Source organism: Penaeus japonicus, unplaced genomic scaffold (assembly GCF_977035675.1).
Source record: "Penaeus japonicus unplaced genomic scaffold, GWHDUDI00000001_assembly GWHDUDI00000026, whole genome shotgun sequence".
In the NCBI taxonomy this organism is placed as follows: Eukaryota; Metazoa; Arthropoda; class Malacostraca; order Decapoda; family Penaeidae; genus Penaeus; species Penaeus japonicus.
The window spans coordinates 9,283,744-9,298,743 of NW_028234428.1; the positions used below are offsets into that span (position 1 = coordinate 9,283,744).

At 39.1% G+C, this 15,000-nt stretch overlaps 1 protein-coding gene across 3 annotated transcripts in view; it reads left to right on the plus strand.

Annotated features, from left to right (window-relative positions):
* Nucleotides 1-15,000, plus strand: part of LOC122264616 (dual specificity tyrosine-phosphorylation-regulated kinase 1B) — a 52,970-nt gene that overhangs the window by 37,467 nt on the left and 503 nt on the right. For 2 of the 3 annotated variants that reach the window (XM_043033615.2, XM_086551957.1), the window contains exons 2-9: nucleotides 327-485; nucleotides 3,291-3,460; nucleotides 3,649-3,840; nucleotides 4,771-4,933; nucleotides 9,129-9,415; nucleotides 9,618-9,764; nucleotides 10,070-10,505; nucleotides 10,801-15,000. The exon at nucleotides 10,801-15,000 is cut by the window's right edge and continues 503 nt beyond it. In XM_043033615.2, coding sequence (XP_042889549.2) covers nucleotides 327-485; nucleotides 3,291-3,460; nucleotides 3,649-3,840; nucleotides 4,771-4,933; nucleotides 9,129-9,415; nucleotides 9,618-9,764; nucleotides 10,070-10,505; nucleotides 10,801-11,636 — 2,390 coding nt within the window. In that variant the 3' untranslated portion in view covers nucleotides 11,637-15,000. The remainder of the gene's footprint in view (nucleotides 1-326; nucleotides 486-3,290; nucleotides 3,461-3,648; nucleotides 3,841-4,770; nucleotides 4,934-9,128; nucleotides 9,416-9,617; nucleotides 9,765-10,069; nucleotides 10,506-10,800) is intronic. The other variant, XM_043033616.2, reaches the window with a different exon arrangement.

Below are 15,000 nucleotides of genomic sequence, written 5' to 3' on the forward strand. Positions count from 1 at the left end.
TTGTCAGATCATTGATGAGGTAATCCCGCAATGGGAGTACTAGTATTTGTGGCAAAGAATTTTTTCGCTATAATTAGAAAAGGGTGTGAAGGTGTTGGGGGGGATGGGGGAAGTGATCCTGTTTGTCTTTGTAAAGTTCTTCTGAATAGCATGAAATTGTAGTTATGAATAAGAACAAAATGAGTATGTTCAATATTGTACCATAGCAAAATGTAAATGCAAAACCTCTGTGTCATTTCTTCTAGATTAAAATTTTGCATAGTATTTATGCCTTAGTAGTCCATACTTCCAAATCTTTTAATAAGCTTTCTCCTTTGGGATTTCAGGTGACATGGGAGGAGGATACGGGGGTCGGCCCAACCTCCTGTATGGCAAGCTGTGTTCGGAGGACCAGTTACAGCAGTTGGGGGTGTCATTGGATTATGTCCCACCGGAGGACCAGCTTTCCTCGGCTCATCGAACCTCGCAGCAACCTCCCGCCCATGGTAAGATGCTTAACCCCTCTATGTTCCTCTCTATTTCTCTTGTGCTTAACAAATTCAATTTCCTTGTTTTAGAATGCTTTTGATTTATGGTGAAATTCATGAAAAAATATATCTGAATGCTGAATGATTAGAAAGAAAGAATGGAATAGTATATTTTGATTATTACAATAGATTTAGAATATCTACTTTTGTATAGGTTTAGCCACATTTGTTTTCTGAAATGTGGTTTGTCAACAGTTGTATTTGTATAGGACCTTCTCTTTGATGGGGGGGAGAACAATTTATTTAAGAAAAATTGGAATTGCTTGCTCATAAAAGGATATATCTATCCTCCATTTTTACGTTAATATCATCTTCAAAAATAGCCATTCATTTTTTTTTTTTTTTTGTCAAGATGTTTATACGTATGTGATTATCTATTAGACTAAAGATGCTTGTATAGCTGAGTTCCATATGAAAATAAGTCTGAAAAGATGAATTCTTTCATGGCTTTCAGTTTTATATAATCCATAAACTGTCATAGAATATTTATATTGGTGTGAATTCTGTGACTATTTTTGACTTAACGTTGAGATTATGGGTGCCACTAATACCTCCTTCTGTCCGAGTATAATTTCTAGGCCCATTCAGTATATTTGTTATATTGATTTACAATGGGGGATATATGTTTTTCATGTGTAAGAGATAATAAGGAATGCAAGATAAGGGAGATATATTATAAATTCTACAATTTGATATGATCCAGGAATATGTTTCCCATCAATAGAATGATGCATTTTTTTTTTCACTTGTGATATGTTTGCTAGCTATTTTGATGATGAGAGATGTTTTAACCCATTCGCGCCGGTTGATGTGCTATCACGATGTCGAAAAATATCCCCAGACCCAGGTGATGCCCTGATACGTGGTGCATTTTCTGTTGAAAAGTCAGCAATAGATCGCTAGATTGTTCTCAATTATAATCGTTTTACATAATTTCTTAGACTCTGTTACTTTAGTTTAGGTGTTTGATTGTCATAAAATGAGATATATCGTTCAAAAAGTGACGTCACAAAAAACTATGTGACATTAATGACATCATGGTAAGTTTTGCTCCTTGATCGGTTGTATAAAAAGATCTGAGTCAAAAAACTATCGTAAAATCAAATGTGTTTGGCCAAGAAATAAAATAAAGTAAAAAATTACTAATGCAATACTACTTCTAATTTGTTGATTACCCATGATATCACGTTATGTCATGTCACGAGGTAGTTCAGTTCAGACAGATTTGCGAAGACATCGCTTCACCTGGGCTATATGCACGAGACGGCCCGACCTCTGTCAGCTATAGTGCTGATGAGGTACATGTACATACTCATATGTACATGAATGAATATTCATATTTTTCTTATCGTTTTGGTAAAAAATAAATAAATAAATAAATAAATAAAAGGTATAAAACATGTTTCTTGATGCCCCACTAAGAGATTGCTTCCACTTTGGTATTTTCACATAGAATAGAAGAATATAGGCAAAGTTCAGTCAAATAAAACTAAAAAGGCATTACTGTTTTTCAACTAAAATAACTCCTCTGAACATGGCAATATTTTTATGTGCCTTTACATTGTAGACCCATTCATGAAAACCATAAGAACAGGGTGGGTGAAAAATGCTCTGTTATCTTCCTGGTGTTAGTGGGAGTAGGCGAAAATACGTTCCAGCGTGAATGGGTCAAGTGATGTTTTAAAGTTTTAGTAATTAAAATTTCTTGAAATGCCTAAGAAAATGCAAATTTGTCACAGTAGTAATATATATAGGGTAGTGGTAGAAAACCCATCTATTTATTTATTCAAGAAAATCCTTATGATAACGATTGGCAAGTTGGATTATATTATAACTCCTTTGAGTTTCACTTTAGGTGCTTATTGAAATAAGTATTGCTGAAATATTTCATGCTAGACACCTTCCAACATAGCTACTGTTGAGGTGTTAACCGCAATCAGGTTTAGAAATTTGATGTAAAAGGTTGCCCAAAGTTACATAGGGGTAATGTGATATGCACAAATCATCTGTAACTGAACTTTGTTGAGGGCTTTAAGTAGTTCAAATGTAGAAGGAGATAAGAACCATGTGAATGAATGTTGTTGAATTACTGCTTGTAATTTTATTTAAATTTTGTGCATATAGGTTTCTCATTAAATCAATACTTTTTGCTGTAGCAGGTGTGGTATGATATGGTGTTTATTTTTATTCTATAGTAAGGAAGGTCAAGAGCACAAGGAATGAACCCATTCACGCTGGAGCTTATATTTGCGCAATGCCGTTCCCGCTGGCTAGATAACAAGCATGTTCAGTGACTAAGCGCAAGACCTCTCAAGGCACAGTGCTGCTCTGCACTCTGCTTCAACATTGTGATAATCTGAGTTTTTTGTTTAACATTATTTTCACAAATTAAAAATCTTAAACATGGAACTCCTGTGAGTTTGATTTTATGCATACATAAGGATGCAAAACCTATATTTTGAGAGAGAAAGCCTGACATGATAGGAGGTCATGCAGAGGAAGTGAAATATTATCATGGCGTGATAAGATGTCACCCGGTATGAATGGGTCAAGTCTAGTACAGACATCTTTATTATGTTTATTCAAGTGTGAATATGATAATATGGTTTTAAGGTTTGGTTTTTCTATTGTGATAGTCATTTTATTATGTTGGAGACCATGACTACTATTTAAGAGAAGTGATGTGCTAAGAAAATTTGCACAAAGGTATTTCATCCTATGTAATTTTAGTGTTCTAATCCCCACAATCATTCTGTTCACCAGGTTCGGTAGGTGGGAGCCAGGCAGCAGTGAGTGGTGGGGGTGCCTACAAGTCAGTACCACTACAAGCACTCCACCGATCCCCAGCCGAGCGGAGATACCGAGACCCAGCACAGGGCCCTCTACGGAAACTCTCTGTCGATCTCATCAAAACTTACAAGCACATAAATGAGGTAAGTAGGAAGGAATGTTGGGAGTTGAAGGGAAGGGTTTGGTTTGTTATCAGGTAGCCTGAAAAGAGGAATTGGAACAAACTCAAGTAATGGAATGGTTTAAATGGAAATAAGTCTGTCTGTCATGCGAATTACTTTCCTACCTGGAGTCTAGATGGATGTTAATGAATTCCTTTCTTGTTTTCCAGGTTTACTATGCCAAGAAGAAAAAGCGAGCCCAACAAACGCAGGGCCAGAGTCCTAGCATGCACAAAAAGGAACGGAAGGTTTACAATGACGGCTATGATGATGACAACCACGACTACATCATCAAGTCAGGGGAGAAGTTTGAGGACAGATATGAGATTGACTCTTTGATAGGGAAGGGCTCTTTTGGTCAGGTGAGCATCAGTAGGGTTTTTAAACTATGCTGACAACTTTTAAGTCTTCCTATAACTCTGGTTGAATGAAGATAAGTGAACTGTCAGGGGGCACTTTGAAGAGGGATTGAAGGAAAAACTGTGGTTATGGTACTGATATTCTCACCCTCTCTTATGCAAGTTCCTTACTGTAGAACTTGTATTACTTAATCACTCATATATTTATTGATTGATAATGCTAGAAGTGGGTTTGAGTGAATGTAGATAATGTTCATTGTTGATAGAAGACTTGCAACCTGGGGATTTTTCACAGCAGAATGCCATGATACTTCATCAACTACTTCTTGTCTTTCTCCTCTTAAATATGAATAAAGAGGAGTAATGGGATCATCAATCCATTGGCAACACGTTCCATAATAATAGCCAATGAGGCATAGGAAGGAGCTAGTTCAAAGGTGATAAACCTGTTGTTAATGAGAACTGGTAGTTGCCTCCTTGTATGTGATACATAATTGTCCCTGGATTATTACTCAATTTAGGATAGTTTGGGGCTTAGCTCTTCAAGGAGATGTGTGACCATAGTACTTTGACTCTGTAGAGCTACCTCCATTATTATGACAAGAATACAAGGCATATATTGTTTAGGCAAAATTTTATGCTATGGCAAGATTAGATTCCATCCCCACTGAACATTTTAGTATGTTACTTTCATATTTGTGTAGTGAAAGTTATGCTCACTTTTGATGCTATTGATTCTAATTATTTATAACAGATTTTCAAGTGTTTTGTAAAGTGACTAGTTGCAGATTTATAGAAAGCATACATAAAACATAAATAGATAATTAAAACTCTTATCTACAGTAGGAAGACTTGTGTTTATCTACAGTAGGAAGACTTGTGTTATTGTTCTTTACTAAAGTTACAATACCTCCTTCCTCCTCTCTCCCCCAGGTTGTGAAGGCCTACGACCACGAGGAACAGACGTGGACGGCCATCAAGATCATCAAGAATAAGAAACCTTTCCTTAACCAGGCGCAGATTGAAGTGAAGCTGCTGGAGATGATGAACCGAGCAGACTCCGACAACAAGTATTATATAGGTAAAGACAAGATAGGTGGGTAGATGAAGCCACGCAATGCACCCCTAACCCATTAACCTCCTCATCCTCCTCTGCCAAAGTGTATTTTGATCTTTTAGGTTGCCCAGATATATAGTATTGGGGTGGGAGGGGCTTTAGGTTCCTCAGGCTTAGAACTTTGGTAATCTTAGGAAGTAGAACAAAGAAAAAAAGAAAGAAAAAAAAAAAAAATCCTACAGATGCATGCTCTCATACATACACACATAGACACTTATTCAGTCTCTCTCTCTCTCTCACTCACTTTCTCTCTCTATCCCTCCCAGCTCCCCCCCTCCTCTCTCTCTCTTTCTCTTTCTCTCAGTTTCAGTCTTAAAGTTAGGTTCAGTTGCTATTTCAGTCTGTCTCACTGTCTCCTTTCCTTCCCTTCACCCTCTCCCTTCTTTCCAGCTCTCGCTTCTTTCCTCCTCCTCCCTCTCTCCGTCTTTCTCTTGCTTCTTTCCTCCTCCTCCCTCTCTCCGTCTTTCTCTTGCTTCTTTCCGCCGTACTTCCTTCCATCCTCACATCAATCCTCTCGTCCTTCCTTTTACCATGTTCTCGTACAAATCACAAGTCACACTGCCTGGGAATGAAACATTAGTGTATTAGTAATAGGGTTTTTATCTGTATTTTTTCTCTCTCTTCTCTTATTTCCTTGGATTTGAAAAGGTGGTTTAAAGGGAATAGGGGTTGTGTGGTTAAACCTTTTTGTTATTATGTACGGTAGGGTTCAGATGGTTAGGGAATTTCTCTGTATTTCTCATACTGTAGTTATTTGAGGAACGTTTCTGCCAGAACATACATCTGGTTGGGGATAGCTTATGAAATGTATGCAGTGTAAGGAATTATCAAAAGTAAGATAAGTTTCTCTCTCTCTCTCTCACACACACACACACACACACACACACACACACACACACACACACACACACACACACACACACACACACACACACACACACACACACACACACACACACACACACACACACACACACACACACACACACACACACACACACACAAAACACACACACACACACAAAACACACACACACACACACACACAAAAAACACACACACACAACACACACACCACACACACACACAACACACACACACATATAATATATATATATATATAATATAAATATATATATATTAATATATATATAATATATATATATATATATATAATATATAATATATATATATATATATATATATATATATATATATATAATATATATAGGTGTATACATTCTTTCCTCCTCTTCTCTCTTCGTTCCTCCTTATCTTCTTCATGGTCACTCTTGTTATCCCTATGATTTTCCTTTTGTTAAGAAATTGGGAAACTTGTCACATTTGAAGGTGCTTTCCTTCCTTTTTTTCCCAACTCGGATATTGATTGTTTTTCACTTTCTTGTTTAAAAAGTTCACTTCATTACTGCCCTCGTCATTTTAGGGAAGTGGGGATTTTCTCTTAATTTCGTTTTAGTTTATTCATATTTGTTTTCATATTTATTTTCATATTTATTTTTTCTTTCTGAGAGAGAGAAAAAAGAAACAAAATCAGACAAAGAAGTGGTATTTAAAACATCAGATTGAAAGGTATGGAAAGAGAAAAGTTTAAAGAAAAAGAAAACGAAATAAAACCTAGGATGTATTTTTCCAGGTAAATTTATCATAGCTTCTTAGATGACTATTAGTTTTGTGATTTTTAACCTGTTGATACTGGGGACATGCTCTATCCACTGGTTGTTTTCATTTATTTATTTTTATTTATTTATTTTATTTATTATTATTTTTTTTTCATGCATACATGGTTCTACAGCCATTTATTCACTAAAGGGTCAATTTAGTAGGCATACCTGACCACACCTGTTTGCCCCATCCCTTGAATTTTTGTGAAAATTCTTTTTCTTTCTATTACAATTTTTATCATCATTAATGTTGTTATTACTGCCATTATTTTCATAGCTGTTATAATGTTAATAGTGATGATAAAGGTTGAATTTTTAAGATTCACAAAATCTCCAGGAAGGTGATATACAAGTGAAAACACATAGGCCTGCTAATTGTCTTTTGGATAACTAAGTGCTTGTGGAACCATATATGTGTGGTAAGAAAAAAAAAGTTAAGAAAATGATAGTCATAATGAAACCAGAGTAGAAAAGTCTTGTATACATGCACTCCTGGCATCAACGGGTCAATTTTCATTCATATTGGCTTATTAAAGGCAAACCAGTACAGGCTATAGCATTCTAGTTCAGATTAGATGCGTGCTTTGGAGAGTAGAAGTGAGGCCTTCATGTTGTGCATTCAGAGTTTGTCGAAAGTCATTTAGATTGTAGGGAGTACACTGAAAAAGTGTTGTATAAGGGAACCAGGGAGAATTTAGTATTTGGAGCAAGGTGTATGACCAGATAGCCAGTTTTTGAATCTTGAAAGCTATGGTTACAATGTTTGGGGAATGTAACAGTATTATTCTATTTTTCTTTCTTTTGCTAACCAAGATTCCATGTCATTTATTAAGTTTAGTTTTTATGTACTTGTGTCTCTTCTATTGTGTTCAGAACTGAATTAGGATGCTCTGTGGTGAGCTAACCATAAATTTAGGGTTAAGAATTTGCAAATAACTGAAATGCATTTCAAATATGTTTGATATCCAAACACTCACTATAGGATTATAGGATTTGACTTCATATTTACATCTTTTTCAAAAGATACTGTGTTTTGTTTTTTCGTACATGTCAATAATGTGACTGTATTTGCCTAGTATGGATTTCTATGACACACCCAACTGTAAGCTCAGTTATTGGTAAGATTATTTGTGTGTTACTGACTAAGGGATGCATTTGTTACACACTGGAAATCTTAACGAGTTTGTTCTACAGTTTGACTAACAGTTTTGCCGTGATTATACCAACTATTGATGTGTGTTACTTTTCAATAGATATAACAGTTAATATCCCTTCTTTAACTAATTCTAATTAAAAGACTCATGTTTATAAAGTTAAAAATTTTAAGTGAGGAAGAAGGGGGAGGGAAAAGCTTTTAAGTGTCTTAAGCTCACTCATATTTGACCTTGAATGATATGTAGAGTACTGTCTGAATTGATGTTTATGGACTAGGTTATGGTTTTTATTCTTTTTATTTGTAATTATTTTTCCCCATTAAAAAGATAAAGAATAAAAATAAAAAGTCTCCTCAGGTGCTTCCTGTTATGTAGTGTGAAAATAAGGGAATGGCACACAGCTAATGCTAACATAATACAGCAGACTTCTTGGGGATATGGAGTACTATGTTGCATGAGAGAAGAGAATGACTTTAGCTAAGAAATATCGCTGTTGACTTTAGAGTACTAGTGTGATAGTGTTGTGCTTTTTTGTGTGAGTAATGTAACATAGGTTGGTGGTGGTTCTCTCTCTCTCTCTCTCTCTCTCTCTCTCTCTCTCTCTCTCTCTCTCTCTCTCTCTCTCTCTCTCTCTCTCTCTCTCTCTCTCTCTCTCTCTCCCTCTCCCTCCCTCCCTCCCTCCCTCTTCCTCTCCCACTCCTTCTCTTCCTCCCTCATTCCCTCTCTCTCTCTCTCTCTCTCTCTCTCCCCCTCTCTACCTCTCTCTCTACCCTCCTCTCTCCCTCTCTCTCTACCCTCCTCTCTCCCTCCCACTCTTTGCCTCCCTTCCTCCCTCTCTTCCCCCCCCCCCCCATCTGTCCATCCTTCCTTTCTTTCTCACTCTCTCCCAGGTCCCTACACTCTCTCCTGTTTTCTTTAGTATTCCCTGACTTACAATCCTCCACTCTTTCTCTCCTCCCATTCTACCTCTTTTGGCCATTCCCCATCCTGCTCTTATTTTCCAATTTTCAAATATTTTCCATATTGATGTGTTCTTGTACATTCAGCTACTTAAATTATCTGGGATTCATGTTGAATATTCTGTAAATCATCTTCTCATGTCATGTTGCAACAGTATTTCTTTCCCTCATTTCTTTGTTACTGTCATTATTTTCTCCTGTCATGTTCAGTAAGATTGCATTTCCCACTCATTGATGAATTATTAGATTGAATGATTTCTACATTCAATTCATTCTGTCATTCTTTTTTTGATGTTCAAATGATTTCAATATATATATATATATATATGCATTTATATAACTTCCTTGTTTTTTGCTAATCCTGTCTTCATCCAAACAGTGCGGTTGAAGCGTCATTTCATGTGGCGTAATCACCTGTGCCTGGTGTTTGAGCTGTTATCCTACAACCTGTACGACCTCTTGCGTAACACCAACTTCAGGGGGGTTTCACTCAACCTAACCCGCAAGTTTGCGCAGCAGCTGTGTACAGCACTTCTCTTCCTGTCCACGCCGGAGCTTCAGATCATTCACTGTGATCTCAAACCTGAAAATATCCTGTTGTGCAACCCCAAGCGAAGTGCCATCAAGATTGTGGACTTCGGCAGTTCTTGTCAAATGGGGCAAAGGGTAAGTTGAATTTCTTGGTGCATGGATAATGTATGTATATTTTGAGCTGAGAGGAAGTACTTGTTTATTAGTTATTTTCATTGATTTAGTACTTTGTAATTTTTGTGACTTCAACTTTTATGGGAGAAAATGTACAGAAATGTCATCTGAAAAAAAAGTAGGCTAGAGAGGAGATTGTAAAAGTTTCACCACCATCTCACAGATATACCAGTACATCCAGTCAAGGTTCTACCGTTCCCCTGAGGTACTACTGGGGATCCCGTACAACATGGCCATTGACATGTGGAGTCTAGGCTGTATACTTGTGGAGATGCATACAGGAGAACCTTTATTTTCAGGGGCCAATGAGGTAAGTGTGCGTCTCACCGTAAACAGACATGACAGACTCGATGCCTGGCTGTTTTATTTTGTTTGGTTTCTGCCTTTCAAATTTGTTCATTTCTTACTAACTGGCGTGTATGTACATCAGTACACACAAATGTTTTTCTATGGCTTTCAGCTTGAAAAGATCTTTTTGAGTAATTATGCTTAATTATATCCACTTAAATAATAAGTAGCTCTTTTCCTCTTACTTTGTGAGCGCCCCTCACTGAGTCTCAGCATCTCATGTACCTCTGTCATTGGACTATTCTGAAGCTGAAGTCTCTCCTGCAGGTGGACCAGATGAACAAGATAGTGGAAGTGTTAGGGATGCCACCAAAGCACATCCTCGACATGGCGACTAAAGCACGACGCTATTTTGATAAGTTACCTGATGGGACCTATATTCTAAAGAAACCAAAGGATGGCAAGAAATACAAGCCGCCAATGAGTCGTAAATTGCGGGACATTATTGGGGTAGAGAGCGGCGGTCCGGGCGGGCGGCGCTTGAATGAGCAGGGTCACTCAGTCTCGGATTATCTCAAGTTTGAGGATCTGATTAAGAAAATGCTTGATTATGACCCAAAGACACGGATCACTCCTTATTATGGGCTGCAGCACAATTTCTTCAAACGAACGAGTGACGAATCCACAAACACGAGTAACTCCACCAGTCCAGCAATTGAACACACGGTGGCCTCCCCAATCAACCATTCAACCTCACAAACTGGTTGGTCAAACTCACGACTTCTTTTATGATATACTTTACTTGAAGGTGTAGCCTATACTATGGTAATTGAGTGTAAACTTGTAGATACTGCCATAAAAACAGTCGACCTGTTAGTGTATTGTCATTTCTATTTCACATTACCAGTAGATATGTAATATATGAGGCTTTGTAAATGACAGTTTCTTGTCCTCTTTTTTCTTTTTCTATTGAAGTAGAAATTATTAATTTGTGATAGTTTTGTTAGTTTCATTTTGTTATTTATTTATTTTTATTTATTTTTTTACTTTTTTTTCAGTGGTGGTGTCGGGTCGTGCACGGTCAGACCCTTCGCACCAGCACACTCACACAGGGCACTCTCATGGGGCTATGGACTGTGAGGTGTTTACTCATCATGCAGCTCATCCTCCCCACCCTGCCCACCATCCCCGCCACGTGCACCCATACCATGCCCACCGTTGTCGACCACTGGACGCTCGCCCTCTAGATGCAGCCGGACGGCCCCAACCTCAGGCTACGGCAGCAGGCACCGTAGCTGCTGCCGGAGGATCCTTGCCGCCAACGGCAGTGTATGCAGCTCACCCATATTTGCCGATGGCACTGGACTGTACCCAGACAGGCTCTGTGAATCTGCCCTTGGCACCTAGTGGTGGTAGTAGTGCTGGTGGTCCACCCCAAGCATCCTACCAGTACCCTGGCCTTCCCTCCTTCCCACCTTCCACTTCCAGTAGTAGTGGAGGCAGTGGAGGACAAGGAAGCATGGTCGGGTATAGCTACCCTGGTGGTTCTCTAGTGCCGGTTGTGTCAGGGGGCCCCAGTGTGCTGTATGAAGGGGCACGCCCACCTGGGGGGCATCTTGAGCAACCACAACCGCTGCCCATGTCTCAGCAAGGTGCAGCAGGAGCAGCAGTGGCAGCAGGAGCAGTGCGGGTGGGACAAAGACAGAGCAGCAGTGGTGGAGGAGGAGGAGGAGGAGGAGGAGGAGGAGGTGGAGGAGTAGGAGGAGGGGGTGGAGGAGGAGGTGGAGGAGGAGGAGGAGGAGGAGGAGGTGGTGGTAGTGGCTCAGGAGGGGCTGGTGCAGGGGGTGAGGACAGCCCCATGGTGGTGCAGCACAGCCCCCTGGCCAGTCATTAACCCCTGGGCTGACCTAGCAACCTGCTCAACAGTGTATTGTAAACAGTGGGCAGCCAGGCTTAGGACAGCTAGGAGTAAGTGAGCCTGGGCCGAGACAGCGCAGGGCGGGTGGGCACATTGTGGTGCAGGACCGTGTGTGCCTGTGTGATGTGAGCCTGTAACACCCAGAGTGGAGGCTGGCGGGGAACCACCCATGTTTCAGCGCTGCCGCCCCCCGGCCCCCCTCTCTCTCCTGCCACTGCTTTTATCTTGTTATTTATTATTCTGGTGAGGAGGGACTGGCCAAGGGCCGCCCTGCATCTGGCTGCCGGGCTGCCTGGGGGCCGGGCCGGCTGCGTTGGCTAATCCAGTCTCAGGAACTCCCTCCCCCCCACCGCCACCACCACATCTAGACTACCACTTCCCTTACCCTCATCAACACTCCTCAAGTAATGCCATCACCACCACACCCATCAATAGATCACCACCAGCATATTGCCTGCCACTGATGCATTGATAGTGCAGTAAACCCCTCCTTTTTCCCTTTGTCTGTCTGATATCATGCATAAACATCATAACTCAGTATTCAATGAGTGCATTGATTGTGGATTATTGCACTCAAGTATCCTCCTCCTACTTTTCCCAACCTTTTTCTAATCTTGTCTTGCAGAAGCACTTATCATGCAGGAAAAAACACCTTCAGAGCAACACTGGTTCAGCTGGCTCCTCTCTCACAACAGAAATATTACACATAGTGAGCCAGTTCAAAAGTGTAGACAACACAAAACAGATTGTTGATTATTAAACTCTAATCATGAACCTTAAGGCCTTGTTCTACAGTAAAACAGCCCTTGTTAAGTGAGATAAACAGGCATACACAGCAACACAAACATTGATCTCATATTTGGCAGCTTAAACATTTAAAAATATCCCTTAACAAATTATAAAATTCGTTTACCAATGGTGAGTATAAACCACCATAAATCTAAGCATTTATCCAGTTTGCTCACATGTGAACAGGCATCAACCCCAAAAAACATTCAGCTTTTCTTACATGTAAACAGTCATGCATATACAGTTGTTACTATTTCCTTTTCCTGACATTCATCCCTCCCACAAAAGCATATGGTGTAACTTTCTTCTACACCTCATTAAATGTATCATTTGTGCAGCAGGATCCTATATATGCAAGCAGCTGGTGCATTTACAGCAAAGTTTTGTGCATCCTGCTGATGCATAACATAAATCACATCTCTTAGGACACTGAGTTCTCTTCGTGCTGAGCCAGTTTCCCCACTGAACCAGCTGCTACAATTTTCAAACAGGAACTGTCAAACACCCATATCCAAGTGTAGTATCAGTCATCAGTCATCCCATCCCCCTCTCATTCCATCCTACACAACCCCACCCTGCACATCCAGCTTCAGGCCAGCTGGACTCTGCTCAGTCTGATAGCAGCTTGTAGCATTTGTAGAGTATATTCCAATCTGTACTTCAAAACCATAAGTATCAAAATACAGTCATAAATTATCTCTTTATTTTTTGTTGGTTCATGCTGAATCTTTTCAATTTTCAACTGCCCTAATTCCCTATCAACATCATGCCAAAGACCTCAGCACACCCTTCATTCCTCTTGACGTTTCCTCACCAGTTGTCTACAGTTTGTGATCTGGGGGACCCACCATTGGCCGTCATGTGTGGTCGCTATTTTATCACTATCTTATTTCTCTTTTTTTAATGATGGAGGATTTGCTCACTTTTTTTACCTTTGCTTTTATATAATTTTTAAGGAAATGACGGGGTAATTTCTTTTTATATGCAGTGGATTCCATAGGTATTGGTTTTGACTAAAACCAAATTGTTTGTTTGTTTTTAAGGAAGTGGATAGTCTCAAATAGAAGTAACAGAAATCCAGTTTTGATTTCAGTGTTGGTAGACTAGTTTATACCATTAGCAAGTTTGCTAACACAGTCTAAATCTGCTCTGTTCAAGATGATAGAAACAGAATTTATTTCACCTGTTGGGGTCAAAACTTTTGATACGTATCCCCCACTCTATTTTACACTTGATATAAGCAACAGATTGCTGAGTTTGTGGACACTTCACAGAGTCATGAAAGTGAGATTTGCATTAAAAACTTATTGTTTAATTGAAATACTATTTTTAATCTGGATTGATGAAACTTTATCACCCAAGTCATTGGCCATAGATACTTCCATGGTGATTGAACATTAGCTTTCAATAAAAGAAATCATGTATTGGAAGGATGTGTATGTATCCCTCCCTCCCTCCCTCCTTTTACCTCTATCTTTACTTCCACCTCCCCCCCCACCCTTTCTCTCTCTCTCTCTCTCTCTCTCTCTCTCTCTCTCTCTCTCTCTCTCTCTCTCTCTCCCTCTCTCTCTCTCTCTCTCTCTCTCTCTCTCTCTCTCTCTCTCTCTCTCTCTCTCTCTCTCCACACACACACACACACACACACACACACACACACACACACACACACACACACACACACACACACACACACACACACACACACACACACACACACACACACACACACACACACACACACACACACACACACATACATATATATAAAAAGAGAGAGGGAGACAGAGTGATAGTCGCATACACTTGTATAAAAAAAAAAAAAAATACATGTTTGCAAATTGGTATTGCTTTTTAATTAGCCACTTAAGAGTGGATATGCAAGGGAACATCAGTGGTCTGGATAAGAAAACACATTGTGACCATTTTTTATTATAATGTTCACAAAAAATTATTTGGCAACATTTTTTTTTTTTTTTTTTTTTTTCTACCTTTTCCTCATTCTTCTCCCTGTGTTCCTCCCTTTCTCACGGGAAAAGATTATCCCATAGGAGAGCTGCAATAAAATGAAAGTGGATTCAGAAGTAATGATAAAGACAAGGAAGCAAGACCATACCAATGGAAAAATCAGGGTTTACCCCCCATGTTACCTACTGATTTCTGTGTTGTTGTTGTTTTTTTTTTCACATTTTTATCAATTTATTTTATTTTGTATTAAGTAAATTTTGTTCTTATGTTGCATCTTTCCCTTAAGTGCTGTTTTCATGAATGGTGTTCGTCACAGGGCATTTATTCTCTGGTTTGTCATAACATGTAAGACACATCTGTCAGTATGTCAATGCTGTCTAAATTAGATATGTCTGTGTCTGAATGAGAAGCAAACTTCACTAATTTGCAATTTAAGGCTTATGATGAATATAGTTAAGATTTTGGATGAGTCAGGTGAATAATGCCCTTGCCCTACCCTTCTCTGAGCATCAATTATAATTATAGTTATTATTATTGTCATTATTATTATTATTATTATTGTAATTATTATTATTATTGTCATTAA